The following is a 13,325-nucleotide window of genomic DNA, read 5'->3' as shown; positions in this document are numbered from 1 at the left end:
AAGCACTATCTTGATAATGGGATGCTTGAATTTTTATTTTTAATTAAAATTTTGATCTAATAAAGATGACAAACACTTTTGTTAGATCTTTGCTCATAAGTTAATTTTAAAGCTATTGGTTCCATGTAGAGTTAATTGACAAATATTAAAGTTTCTATTGTACTAAAACTTGCAAAAACACTTCATAATTTAAATCAAAAGGTGATAATAGTTCTATAATAAACATATTTTATTTTAAAGGTCGTTGAAAGGACTGTTTTAGGATAAAATAGGGAAAAATAACTATGTAATGGTGTAACTATTTTATTGAGTAGATTTACCAGAATATCTTACTTTTTCTTTATCACCATCGATTTACTTATTGTTATTCTCTAAATTTTTTTGTTTGTTTGTTTTTAAAATGTTTTTGTCTAAGTAGAATGTATCTTATTCAATTTAGCATATATTAGTTAGTGTTAAATCCTATTATACTTGTCATAATATTCTAAATAAAGTATTTTTTTTATATTTATCATATATCTCCATCAAATATGTTAAAGGAAAACAATCTCCCTCAAATCCAAGTAACCAATTAAATATGATTAAATAGTTCACATTTTTTAGCCCTCCATACCTAAAACATTATTTAAATTTGTTTCTCCAACTTTAAACATCAAATAATTTTTTTTAAAATTTATTTATTTTATTTAAAAAAGCCATAAATGAAGCAAAGGCAAAGTTTTGTCAAGTAGGCCTTCCAAAGTCTAGAAGGGTCCTCCCTCTTATCTTTTTCCAAATTAACCCAAAAATCATCTTTCTTTCATATTAGCCACAACAAAATCAATTGTATATATACATTTTTATTTTTATTTTTTATTATTTACATTTTTATACTTTCTCTCACTCACTCACTCTCTTTCTCTCTCCTTTTTCACACACACATCCACAGAAGCAGACATGGATGACAACAGAAACAACCCAGAAGAAAAACATCAGTTACAACATCATCACCTATTAAACATTTCTTCTTCTACTGCAGCAGCAACCACCACCACCAGCAGCAACAGCAAAGACGACCTTCAGAAGAAGTCGCAACAACAACAACATCAACAGCCGTTAGCGCCAAAGAGAACTTCTAACAAAGACAGACACACAAAGGTTGATGGCCGAAGCCGAAGAATCAGAATGCCTGCCCTTTGTGCTGCAAGAGTTTTTCAGCTAACAAGAGAATTGGGTCATAAAACTGATGGTGAAACAATTCAATGGCTGCTTCAACAGGCTGAACCTGCGATCGTTGCTGCTACTGGCTCTGGAACTATTCCTGCTTCATTTCTTACCGCCTCGGCTTCTGGGGCATCGTCTGTGTCGCCGCAGGGCGCGTCTGTATCTTTGGGATTGCACGCCAAGATGAATGAATTGAGGGCTGGTGCTGAGGTTGGGAATCGGGTGAATTGGGCGAATTTTGGTGATGGTTTGGGAAGATCTCAATCAATTTGGCCGTCTATTGGAAGTGGGTATGCACAGGTTTTTGATGGTTGTTCTGCTACTGCTCCGAATTTAGTCAGTCAAAATTCTGGTTATGTCACGAATTTTCAATTGCAAGGAGTTGGAATGCCAACTGCTAATATGGGATTACTGAGTTTTACTCCGATTTTGGCTCGGGGAACTCAGGTTCCCGGCCTTCAACTCGGGCTTTCGCAAGACGGGCATGGTGGTGTTATTGGACAAATTTATCAGCAGCAGCAGCAGCACCAACAACAGCAACATCATCACCAAGCGCAGGATCATGAACAAAATGATAATTCAGGTGCTGCTGCTGCTGAAACCGTGCACTCGCATCAGCACCAGCATCAACAGCAGCACTTGCAGTCGCATTCTAATGATGACAATTCAAGAGAGCAATGAATTCATATTGCTTTCTTTGTTGTTTGTTTGCATTTTATTTTTGTTTTTGGTTTATATATATCGTAAGTATGTTTTGTGAATTGTGGAAATAGGGGGATTGTTGAGGAATGTTTTCATTTTCAGAAAAAAAAAAAAAAAAAAGGATTAAGAGGGTTGCATTTAATTCTCATTTAAATCCAATTTTTTAGATTATGATTTGATTATTTTTGGGATTTTTTTTTTTTTTTTTTTTTAATGGCTTCTTGGTTGTTGTGTGTGTGTGCCCCTTTACAACTTTCATGGGGATTATCAGAACTGTCCTAAACTTTAATATTTAAGGTAATGATTTTTCTCTTCTTTCTTTTTTATTATTGAATTTTTTTATAATGGTTTATACCATACTAATTTTTGTTTATTTAAATTATCTATTTGACTTGTGTTATTATATCATATCTTCACAGCAACAAATGCCTGCATTTCATTTTCAATATTTTTCGAGTTCGCGTAAAGCTGTGGAACTCATGAAGTAGTCAGAAATATTGGCAATGTTATAAGTACTAAAAACATTCCTCAAGGTAGTTTATTTTCTTGCACTAAAACGATTTGAAGTTGGTTTTCTTGAATTCCTATTTCTGGTTATAAACTTTGCACAAAATGGTAACATCTCAAGATCAGAACAAATGGTGTGCATATGCTACTCTTCAATACTTATCTTCTCCTTTTGTTTATTGCTTTATTTTCGTGGAATTTCGCATCCTTCTCTTTGATTAGAAATATGTTTGATATGTTTTGGGAATTTGATCTTTTAGGATTCCCATTCGTATTTTAAAAAAATTATAGATTTGTTGGCCTTATGTTGTCTTCCTGAGAATCTTTTGTATAAAATAGAATATATTTTCGGGTTTCGTCTTTCCTACTTAACCTACAATTGTTTATGATATTCTCACATGATTGGCTTTTGGTTTCATTGCAGGGAAATAATTGACAATGATAAGTCTGAGAGTGCCACTATAATACAGGTAGATATATCCTTATATTTCCAGTCTTGTTTTATCTTTAAATGGATTATTATGTATCTTTAGAGAACTAGCTCAACATCTCCTAAATTGGAACTGCGGAATATGTCCCATTGTCCCAAAAGGGTGCATAATAGTTCGGCCTTTTGCTATTTTGGTTCTTGATCAAGAATATGTTCGTAGGCCAAGGAATATCACCTATTGTAGTTTTGATACATGTTTGGGTATTATATTATAGAGGACTAACAGTTTGATGTATCTGAAAGTTTGAAGTTTCGTTCATATTCAGGTTAGCAGTGCAAGGCATGAGATTCTTTTCGAAACAATCCAAACTATCACCAATTTTAGTCTCATATTGACTAAAGCTTATGTTTCAGGCGAGGATGGATGGTTCATGGATGGTGAGTAAATACCTAGCTTGTTTAACTAGCAATCAATTTTCAGGGTTTATGATGACCTTCTGAATAATTCGGTTTACCAGTATTTCATGTCATGGATGAGTATGGGCAGAAAATTCAAGATGAAGGACTTATTGATCATTTACGCCAGGCAAGATTCTAAACATTCAATTTTTGCTACAAATTTGCTCTCAGGACTAATATAATGATGACCTGACCTTTTGCCATTTCAACTAGTTATAAGCTCATTCCTCTGACAAGCCCTTTCTGATATAGCATTTTAGCATTTACATCAATGTTACAGGCTCTTGCAGCTAAAAGTGTTGCCAGATCAAGGGTATACTATGATTCTGTTGAGTGGCATTGACAGGCCAGGGTTACTGTATGAGTTGTCTGAAATTTTAGCACACCATGGAGTTCGTATTGTTAATGCTGACTTGTGGACTCATAAGCATCATGCTTCAGCAATGGTCAATGTTGTAGATGAATCTACAGGATCTAAAATCAGTGACAGTCAAAAGTTATCCGGGATCAAGAAAGATTTGGGTCATATTATTAAACCATCAGTCAAGTTCAGGTCTCCGGAGGACTGGAATGTTGAAGACAGGAGTTCAAGGACACGTGTCACTGCATCAAACTGCAGTTACAGAGACTATACACGCATAGATATACGGTCTGACAACAGAGTAAATCTCTTGCTTGATACAATTAGTACTCTCATGGTTATGCAACATGTAGTGTTTCATGGATCTGTATCAGTAGGAAAGATAAAAACTTTTCAGGTGCGTATGATATAATTGTACTAGTGACTAGTCTTGTGTTTCAATTTTGGCAATTTCAAGTTCATGATATCAATTATAAGGCTTGTTTTTATGTAACGGAATAGTTATCATATCCTAGTGCAGCTGTGTCATGATCACTGATTTTTCATTCTCTCTCAAATGGTGTAACTTTGTTCTTGCTCATGAGGCTATGAGAATTACTTATAATTAGTGGAAAACAATCTTGCAAGGTGAATAAGATACTTATATTCAAACAAATGCAGGAATACTACATTAGACACGTCGATGGGTGGTCAATCAGCAGAACTGAGGAACGTGATGAACTGGAGGAATCTCTTGAGCAAACCGTTAACAGCCCAGACTCAGAGGTGACCTCAAGATTACATATAGACATTTTGGCACTTTCTGAAATTGGATTTGACAATTCTCCATGCTAATTGCTACGGCAAACTGTTCAATGCTTCTTTCTCAATTTTTTCAAGTAGGAAATTATGATGTTAAGCTTGTAAGAATCTAAAATGGCTACTCATTCTGCAGGGGGTTGAGGTAGAATTTTGCTTCAACGGCCAGCTGATACAATTGTCTAAAATTATGACTGTACTTAGAGATATAGGCTGTTGGATTAAGAGAGCACAAATTTCTACTGTTGATGCGGAAGTATAACATATATATTGGGTCACTGATAATAGTGGTAGAGCTGTTGATCAGCTGACCGCTGATTGATACGGGAGCAGATAGGAGAAAGCATGCTACGGTGCTAACGGTGAAAAAAACGCCGATCAAGTCCCATGGGACTCCAACAAAAAGCTAAAGGCTTCTTGTTTGGTAACCCAATGAGGCGTCTAGGTGCAGTAATTAACAGCCAAGTATTTTGCATGATAAGATTGATACTGTATTTTCATACCATGTGATCATTAAATTTAGGGGTGACAATTTTGTTAGAAGCTCATTGTGAATTTTTAAAAAAAATCGCTACAGTTTTTGGTCTTGGTAATGTGATTATGTTAAGTAAAAATGAACATTCAAAAGCAACATAATTTTAACCTTTACAAGATCTGTTTGCATTTTGAAGCTCACATATTACATTGTAATTAAAATTTGTCCGACAGTTCTAAATGGAAAATTTTATGGATACAACACCGAGGAGATCAACTTTCTACCTCCCATGGCATTACAAAGAAGAGGCAGTCAAGGGAGCTTTGCATTCCTGGAAGCCAGCCAAAAGCTTTGAATCATTCTCTTCAAAGCAGAAGCATTACCAGAACCACAGGTGTTTTAGACTACCTGACTGCAGTTTTTACACATTATGATCCCTTGGACGGGATATTCCGGCATCAAAAGATTTTCGCAAAGTGGCCACTCTCTGTTCAATTATATCACCTTTTGACTCCTCTAATAGTACATGTTCTTTCTCCATCATGTCTTCTAGATCTTCCATGCACTTCACTTTGCATTGCAATTTCTTTAACTGCTCAGCATTCACAAAAAAATATAGGCGTAAAAGAAGCGAAAAATGAGAAAGGGGTGAGTAATTTGTCAAGGTCATTGTTCATCAAAGCAAGTTCAAAGAGTTGAAGAGGAAATTGTGATAAAGTTTCTACCTGGGCCTCAATAATGAAGGCCATCATATGTTCAATCGCCCTCTCTTCCTGGTCAGCCAATATTTTGGCATGAGCAGCTGCTGCTCCAAGTGCTGTAGCAACTGCTGCTCTCATCCGTAGTGCTATTGGGATAGAATCTCCCATTTGCGATGATTTGTCAATCTCTACAAAAGCATTTGATTGACTGAGATAACAGATATTCAAAGAAAACATTGAGGATAGGATAAGTACATCTCACAAAGCAAACAAACCCCAATACTTGGACCATTATCCTACACACCTAATATGGTACATAAACACCCCTTCTAAATATGGTCAGGGGTACCAACTGGTCAAAGGTCATATAATGGACTGAAAGGTTGCAAACTTGCAATACTCTGCAAAATCATACCAATATTATATTTGGTGGTGGAAAATACAGAGGGTGGAACAAAAAAGAAACTAAAAAAATAGAAAGGGAAACTTGCAAACAACATCCTCTTCATCTGAGAGAGTGGCTGGACAGAAAGTGTTACAAACCAAACAAGGGAAGTGGAGTCATTAGTTGCTTTTAGTGAGTTACTACAAATCAGGATAAAAGAGAATAGTACAACTGGAAAAAATAGATGGTAACGATAAAGTGAGAAGCAGACACCCTTTCCCTCACTTTAGGTAATAATTACATATATTTAGCTATATGTATATACCAATATGCCACCTGAATTTATTTTACGTAGCATTTTGTTTATATCAACGTGGCAATTTGCAAGCCCCCTTTTAATATACAATATGGTGATTCAGTCATAAAATAGTGTGTAAAATACCTGAAGGATGAGAAGTGTCCATTTCTTGATCTTCAGATTGAAAAGCCCTGGAAGTTTCAGTAAGAAAGCATTAATAAATAATCAAAGAGCATTATAATTCTGAGTCTGTAAAGAAAGGAACTAGATACCTTTCCATTTCCATATCAAGATTGCCGCATTTATGCTTGTCTATGGAAATATGGTCATCTGAATAGAAAATCTCCCTCAATAAGGGGTTTCCATCACATAGAACTGAAACTGCAGCATCAGCAGCTGTGGCTGTTATTTGAGGAGCAACCATGGTAGAAATGAGAGCTACCTGATTTTAAAATAACATAAAAAATCACCACCAATGAGCAGAGCTACTAGTCACTACAGGGGAAGTTTAAAGCTTAAATTATAAGAGAATAAATCGAGAACCTTGGTTACAACCTATGTTTCTTATTTGTTTAGGAAGACAAAGCTTTTGAAATCATGAGCTATTAATCTTTCTATAGTTGTTGATAATTCCTGATAAGGCCACGTGCACTTGCCCCCGTACCTCTCCGAAAAAAAGGAAAAAGAGCCAGGATCTCAAAGCAGAAATAATATGTGTTTAATTACAGAAAACAATAGAATTTGCCATACAGCTTAATGTCTCTGAGCTTTGTTTCATGATGTCAAAATGTATGTTAATTTGACAATGTTCAATGCATATGCATATATGCAAGAGAAGAATTTACCAAGAACCAAATAAAGCATTGTCCAGCTTCTGAATTAAAGAAAGCTAGTTCTCTGTAAGGGGTTTTGCTCTTGAGGATAAGCGCATAAGCACATACACTAACTAACTAGAAACTGAATTTTCACCCTAACTACTAGAGCCTACAAGAAGAGCTCAAGGTCAAGAACAGCTCTCAAGTAACCCATTCCTCCATTTCATTTATGCTAATCCAGTAACTTGTCAATGCCATTAATGGAGGTCAGGCGAAGTGCATGAAAATTCTAGCGATAAATGAAGGTGAAAAAGGTGGGTATGCGTTAAGAAGCGAAGACAAAAATTTCTATTCAAATTTGTATCTTAAAGTAGCTGGATACTCCCGTGGATTTCCAACCCAATGCTTAGACGTAACAGAAACAGTTTGCAATAACAAGGGGTAAGATTGGATATGTTTGACTGTCATAAGACTCATAACCCATGAGCAACATACATTTTACTGTTCTTAGCCGTCCCGTAGAGTTAAATTATGGAAAGGCCAAACAAGAAAATTGGTAGAAACCGTTGTAATTAAATGCACTGACCTGCTCCATTAAAGATCTACTAGGATCTGAAGAGTCAATGCGACTTTTCTTCAAAGGAGGCTCCAGGTTCTCAATCTCCTCGGTATTTTCTCTAACAACAATTTCCTGCTGATGATTAATCTCTTCCTTATGATTATTATTCTCCAGATGTTGATTATTCTCATGGTGATTATCCTGATGATGGCAAAGCTCCATCTTGCTATTTTCTTGGTATAGAGTAGAGGCCTTCTGCTCTTGACCAGCATCATTCTGCTCTTGACCAGCATCGAGAGCCCTGGCAGACAACTTTCCTGAGGAACCCAGCATGAGCTCCCCAAATGGCAACTCAATAAGCCGTGAAATACATTCAAGTTTTGTTTTGGTCTTCACATTTTGAGCAACAAGTTCCCAATCATCTCCATGCTTCAGGATGGCTTCCAAAAGAAGAAGTGTCTCTGACTCAGTCCACACACCACCTTGATCAACACTGCTTTCTATGCTTCCATTTAACTTGAAATCATCTGAAGATTTGTTTTCTCCATATTCACCTTTCTCAAAGCACTTCAAGCATAGTATACATTTATCCTGCTAAAAGTAACAGTCTATGATAATATGTTCAAAAGTAAATCAATTATAATTCAAAAAGTAAAAATTGAGCTAAACAATGGTGGGAGGAAGGGTCTCCCAGCAGTCCACAGAGGCAACTGTCAAATATAAACTGCTGGGAGCTTTTTTCTTCTTCTTGTTACTCTATCTCTCTCCCCTATCTAGCAGACTAAAGCTCATTAACACTGTTTCTCTTCTTCTCATCAAATAATTCAATCTACCATGGCTAACAAACTTGAGTGAAATGAAGTGTAAAGTGATTACATCGGCCCTCCAAATTAATCTCACATAATTGGCCCTAAGAAGATATGACACATTTGTTTGAATTAACAGAATGAACCAACTAGAGCTTCCTAGTGTATTCACCACCTTCATTAGCTTGAAATAGAGCTTCTATGATTTGGAATTTGTATAAATACGTCACAATATTACACTACCAGATTCCACCAATAAAACCATATTTGCAAGTCTCATCTCTAGGCAAAATTTCCACCAACACTAACCACATATAATCATATATCATACAAAACCAATATACTACGTATTAAGTTTTAACTAACTATAGTTCAATGATAATCATTAACAATTTCAATATACAAACAAATTTTCAAATTTAAAGCCCACAGTTTCGGAAGCTTGATAGTATGAATGTTCCTCAAACCTGAGAAATAACCAATCAACCAAAACTCTAGCCAATTTCCATTACTAATAGCAACATTTACAATCAAAACTAAATGCAAAATATAGCAAACTCAATAGAAATCAATCCAAAATAATCATAAAATCAAGAAAGAATAGATTACCTTAGTGCATTCATAGTACTTGGATTCACACTTCTCCTTACAATTCCCACATACCACCCCTTTCTCTCCCTCCAAATCCTCGAAAACAACCGAATACGAAGCCAATGGCGGCAACTTAAACCCATTATCAACCCCACCACCACCACTACCACCACCATCGGCACTGGCCGCAGACAGCGGCTCCTTCAATGGTTTCAAAGTATTCGGGGTACCGACAACCCGAACCCCAATTGGGGGTCCCTCTTCAACCCTCACCTTCACCTCCTCATCCACCCCTTCCACCACCGCTGACGGCGGCGGCGGCGGCGGCGGTGGCGGCGGAGCACCAAAATTAATCAAACCCCATTTATCCAAGAAATTAAACACCTTATTAAGAATACAAACATCACCCACTAATGATTTACGAACCTCGGTAAATGTGAGCCTTCTAGAAGGGTCTTCTCTATACTTACAAATGATGAAATCCCTGTATTCCTTGTAGATTTTAGGGGTTCTTGTGAATGAACTCCCATCGAAAAACTCCCTCAATTCGATTCTTTCAGTGTCGTGAATTGAATCCCATGAAAACCAAACTGCAACAAAAACAAAGAAAACAAATTAAGGTTAGGAAATGGGGGATTTGAAAAGTTAGGGTTTAAGAAAAGAGGAGAGAGAAAGAGAGAGTACAGGAATGACTGGGGATAGTGTAGAGGTCGAGGTGAGAGGAAATGTCGGGGGGAAGAGAAGAGGATTTAAAAGAAGACGACGATGAAAGTGGGAGACGATCTGGGTTTGGCTCCATCTTACACACTCCCAATATTTTGAGTTGTGTGGTTAACTTCTTGTGTTAGACTTATGACCTTGTTGTAAGGCTGTTAGTTATTGGTACTCGTTAATTACTTCCTTCGTTTTCTAGTTGACCTGTATTAACTTTTATAACAATTAGTTTTGGTCCGTGCAATGCACAAATTTATAATAATTAATTAACTAGTATAGTACCCGCGCATTGCACGGTGGTGATAAGTAATTTTTCATATTTCTTTTTTTATATTTTGTTATTAATATCATTTTTAAAATAACAAAAAAAAATGGTATATAAATAATAAAAAAAACATGTACATAGTCCTTTTTAAAAAATGTTTATTATTTAATGTTGCAGCATAATAATTACTATGATGTTATGTAAAATTTACTAAAAAGATGGTTAGACAAATTTTATTTAATGTTTCATGTCTATTGAGCTTATATGTTTAGAGTGGAAGCTAAAATAATGCATATAATTAGCTATCAAAATCTAATATTGTTGTATATTGTTTAGAGTGGAGGCTCCATCTTACACACTCCCAATTTTTTTACGAGTTGTGTGGTTAACTTCTTGTGTTAGACTTATGACCTTGGTGTAAGGCTGTGTTAGACTGTTAGTTACTGCCTTATTGGTATTAGTTAATTACTTCCTTTGTTTTCTAGTTGACCTATATTAACTTTTATAACAATTTTCGGGTAAAAAAAATAGAAATTTATAACAATTAGTTTTGGTCCGTGCAATGCACGAATTTATAATAATAAAATTTATTATTAATAATAATGATAATAATAATAGTAGGCAATTGAAAGATAATTTTTTTTTTTTATTTTGAATTATGAATTTATTTAATATCGGCTCTTAAAATCTTTATGTGTTGCATATATATAAAAATCATAAAACTTATCTAATATTATATAAATAAAGTAGGCATTTTTGGAGAGCATTGGGAGCGCCACATAAGAAAAGGTATATTTTCGACCAATCAAAAATTAGATTTTTATTTTATTTTAGAATTAAAAAAATCACTCGCCACCCAAACAAAAGTGACGGATGAAATTTTAAATTTTTGCCACGTAGGTAAAAACGACGAATAGTAATTTATTAGGATTTTAATTATTAAAGAACACTAAATTTTATCATTTTTATTTGTTACAAAACTAAAAATTATCTTTAGATATTAGGATTTATATTATTTTAAAAACTAAAAATTATATTTTGATATTTAAAAAATATAAACTATCATTTGATGTTAATGGTTTTATGTAAATATCTGATGATATGATACTTTCATACAAAATTTTAAAACTTATAATGCAAAAAAAAAAAAATTAAGAGATCACCAAAAAAAATATTTATATACAAAATGTATATAAAAATTCGAGCATCGCACGCCACATAAGAAAAAGTAATATTTCGACCAATGATAAATTAGATTTACAATTAATTTAGAATTTTAATTTTCAGTCGCCATTTAAGAAAAAATTAACAAATGAAATTTGAGAATTGAAAACTAAAAATAGTAATTTAATATTTAAATTATGAAAAAAAAATTATCTTTTATATTATCTTTTACATTAGGATTTATATTATTTTAACAAATAATTAGAAATTAATAAATATATTTTGATTTAATGATTTTATCTAACTATCCGATGAATGAGATAATATTTATTTCAATTTATATATTCAAGTTCTATATACGTAAAATTTGAATAAGAATAATTTAAAACTTAAAAAAATATTTTACCTTAAATTAATGTTAAAATAATAGAATAGAAAATAAAAACAAAAAATATTAAGAAATTACAAAAAAAAATATACAAAATGAAATATTTAAAAATCATGCATCGCACGGGCTTAAATCTAGTAACTAATATATAAAGCTAAACTTTTAGTCAAGCCACAAGACAGCGACACTTGGCGTTCTAACTTTTCGCCAAGTGTCGCGTCACGTTGGATTAATTTAAATAGACTTCATAAGATTAAAAAATTAGTTTAGAATTCTATTTGGATAGAATTTTAGGATAAAACTAGTTTAAATCCTGTGCAATACACGGATTTTACTTAACCTAATTTTAAATTACAATATTAATTTACAAAAACTTGAAACAGATACTTGAATTTCTTTAAAAAAAATAATTAAAAAAAAAAAAAGCAAAACAAAACTTGAGTTTAATATTATATTGATGTCAAAAGTTATTGATCATTAAACATTTTTTTTTAAAAAAAAACACAAATTTAATGATGATAGGATTTTACATAAGAATTAAATTTTATGTTAATTATAACCCGTGCAATGTACTTTTCTTTTTAGAGGAACATGTTAATGTACATACCTCAACGTCCCAATTTTGTTGGCATGTTTTGACCGGCACAATGTTTTATAGCTTACTTTGACCGATATAATATTTTATACAAATTTAATTGACTTTTTTGCGATAATTAATAATCAAGGTTTTTATTTTATATTTTTATTTATTGAATTGTAGTGTTATTATTATAAATAAATCAACAAATATATACTTCGTAATAAAAGTTAAAGTGTCAATCCAGGTTGGAGCAAAAAAAAAAAAAAAAAAAAAAAAAAAAAAAAAAAAAAACCCTCCAAAGATAAAAATACGATACAAAATGATACAAAAGTAGTACATTACTAGATGAAGCCCGTGCGATGCACGGTTTGTTAGCATTTTTTTTAAGAAAATATTTTTCATATTTATGTTATTAAAATTGTTATTATATTAGTTTTAAAATATTAGAATAAAATTCCTAATCTCAAAAGATAATATTTTGTATTTAATTAATTTAAACTTTAAAATCTCATTCGTCAATTTTGCTTACGTGGCATTTGAATTATTTAATTGTAAAATAAATTAATAATCTCTTATTTAATTGGTTACAACTTAAATTTATAATCCTACGTGGCGCGCTAAGAAAATTAAATCCTACGTGGATCTCTAAAAACTCGGGGAAAAACTCCCCTTTATATATATATATATATTAGATTATTGTAATATATTATATGTTTGTTTATTTTAGAAAAAAATACCTATTATAAAATAATGAAAGATAGGTTAAAATATTATTATCATTGAATGCATATAGTATATACTTTGTTATAATATAGTTGCCAAATTGAAGGTTAAATATTCTAATATGTAGATATATTAATATTCACGACGCGATCGAAGATTTAATTTGTAAAAAAAAGAAAGAAAGGAAAGTAAAAAATGGCGGGAAAATTTTTAATTAGAACATGACAAGTGTCATGTCAGATTCACCTTTAGTATTATGTTATTATTGATTGTTAGTTTAGAGTTTTATTTTCGATAACATACCAATATTTCAGATATACTAATCATAGTCCCTCAAAAAAAAAAAAGATATACTAATCATATAACTGATATATAAAGCTAAACTTTTAGTCAGGTCACGA

The 13,325-nt window shown here is 32.9% G+C and overlaps 3 protein-coding genes across 6 annotated transcripts; 2 read left to right on the top strand and 1 right to left on the bottom strand.

Annotated features, from left to right (window-relative positions):
• The first annotated feature begins 859 nt into the window (after positions 1–859).
• Positions 860–1,992, top strand: LOC145600267 (transcription factor TCP20-like). The gene has a single exon (XM_081656194.1). The coding sequence runs from the start codon at positions 937–939 to the stop codon at positions 1,882–1,884; it is 948 nt and encodes a 315-aa protein (XP_081512320.1). The 5' UTR covers positions 860–936; the 3' UTR covers positions 1,885–1,992.
• Positions 1,993–2,213: 221 nt separating this feature from the next.
• On the top strand, positions 2,214–5,058 carry LOC145600249 (ACT domain-containing protein ACR4-like). Of its 3 annotated transcripts, none has more exons than XM_081656178.1 (7): positions 2,214–2,438; positions 2,837–2,882; positions 3,169–3,280; positions 3,361–3,428; positions 3,582–4,059; positions 4,323–4,427; positions 4,597–5,058. In XM_081656178.1, the coding sequence occupies exons 3-7, from the start codon at positions 3,248–3,250 to the stop codon at positions 4,720–4,722; spliced, it is 810 nt and encodes a 269-aa protein (XP_081512304.1). In that variant the 5' UTR covers positions 2,214–2,438; positions 2,837–2,882; positions 3,169–3,247; the 3' UTR covers positions 4,723–5,058. The 3 variants fall into 3 exon arrangements, with proteins under 3 accessions (XP_081512304.1, XP_081512309.1, XP_081512314.1); XM_081656183.1 differs by having other exon boundaries at positions 2,325–2,438; positions 3,257–3,280; XM_081656188.1 differs by having other exon boundaries at positions 2,325–2,438; positions 3,582–3,963.
• Positions 5,059–5,068: 10 nt separating this feature from the next.
• LOC145600236 (SWI/SNF complex subunit SWI3A-like) lies at positions 5,069–9,929 on the bottom strand. Of its 2 annotated transcripts, none has more exons than XM_081656166.1 (7): positions 9,775–9,929; positions 9,109–9,680; positions 7,721–8,287; positions 6,592–6,761; positions 6,464–6,510; positions 5,661–5,824; positions 5,069–5,527 (listed from the first exon to the last, which is right to left on the bottom strand). In XM_081656166.1, exons 1-7 carry the CDS (start codon positions 9,887–9,889, stop codon positions 5,357–5,359), a joined length of 1,806 nt encoding a protein of 601 aa, XP_081512292.1. In that variant the 5' UTR covers positions 9,890–9,929; the 3' UTR covers positions 5,069–5,356. The 2 variants fall into 2 exon arrangements, with proteins under 2 accessions (XP_081512292.1, XP_081512298.1); XM_081656172.1 differs by having other exon boundaries at positions 7,721–8,284.
• Between the last annotated feature and the right edge of the window lie 3,396 nt (positions 9,930–13,325).

This window comes from Chenopodium album, chromosome 2 (genome assembly GCF_948465745.1).
Source record: "Chenopodium album chromosome 2, dcCheAlbu1.1, whole genome shotgun sequence".
Classification (NCBI taxonomy): Eukaryota; Viridiplantae; Streptophyta; class Magnoliopsida; order Caryophyllales; family Amaranthaceae; genus Chenopodium; species Chenopodium album.
This window is presented reverse-complemented; position numbering and strand designations above follow the sequence as displayed.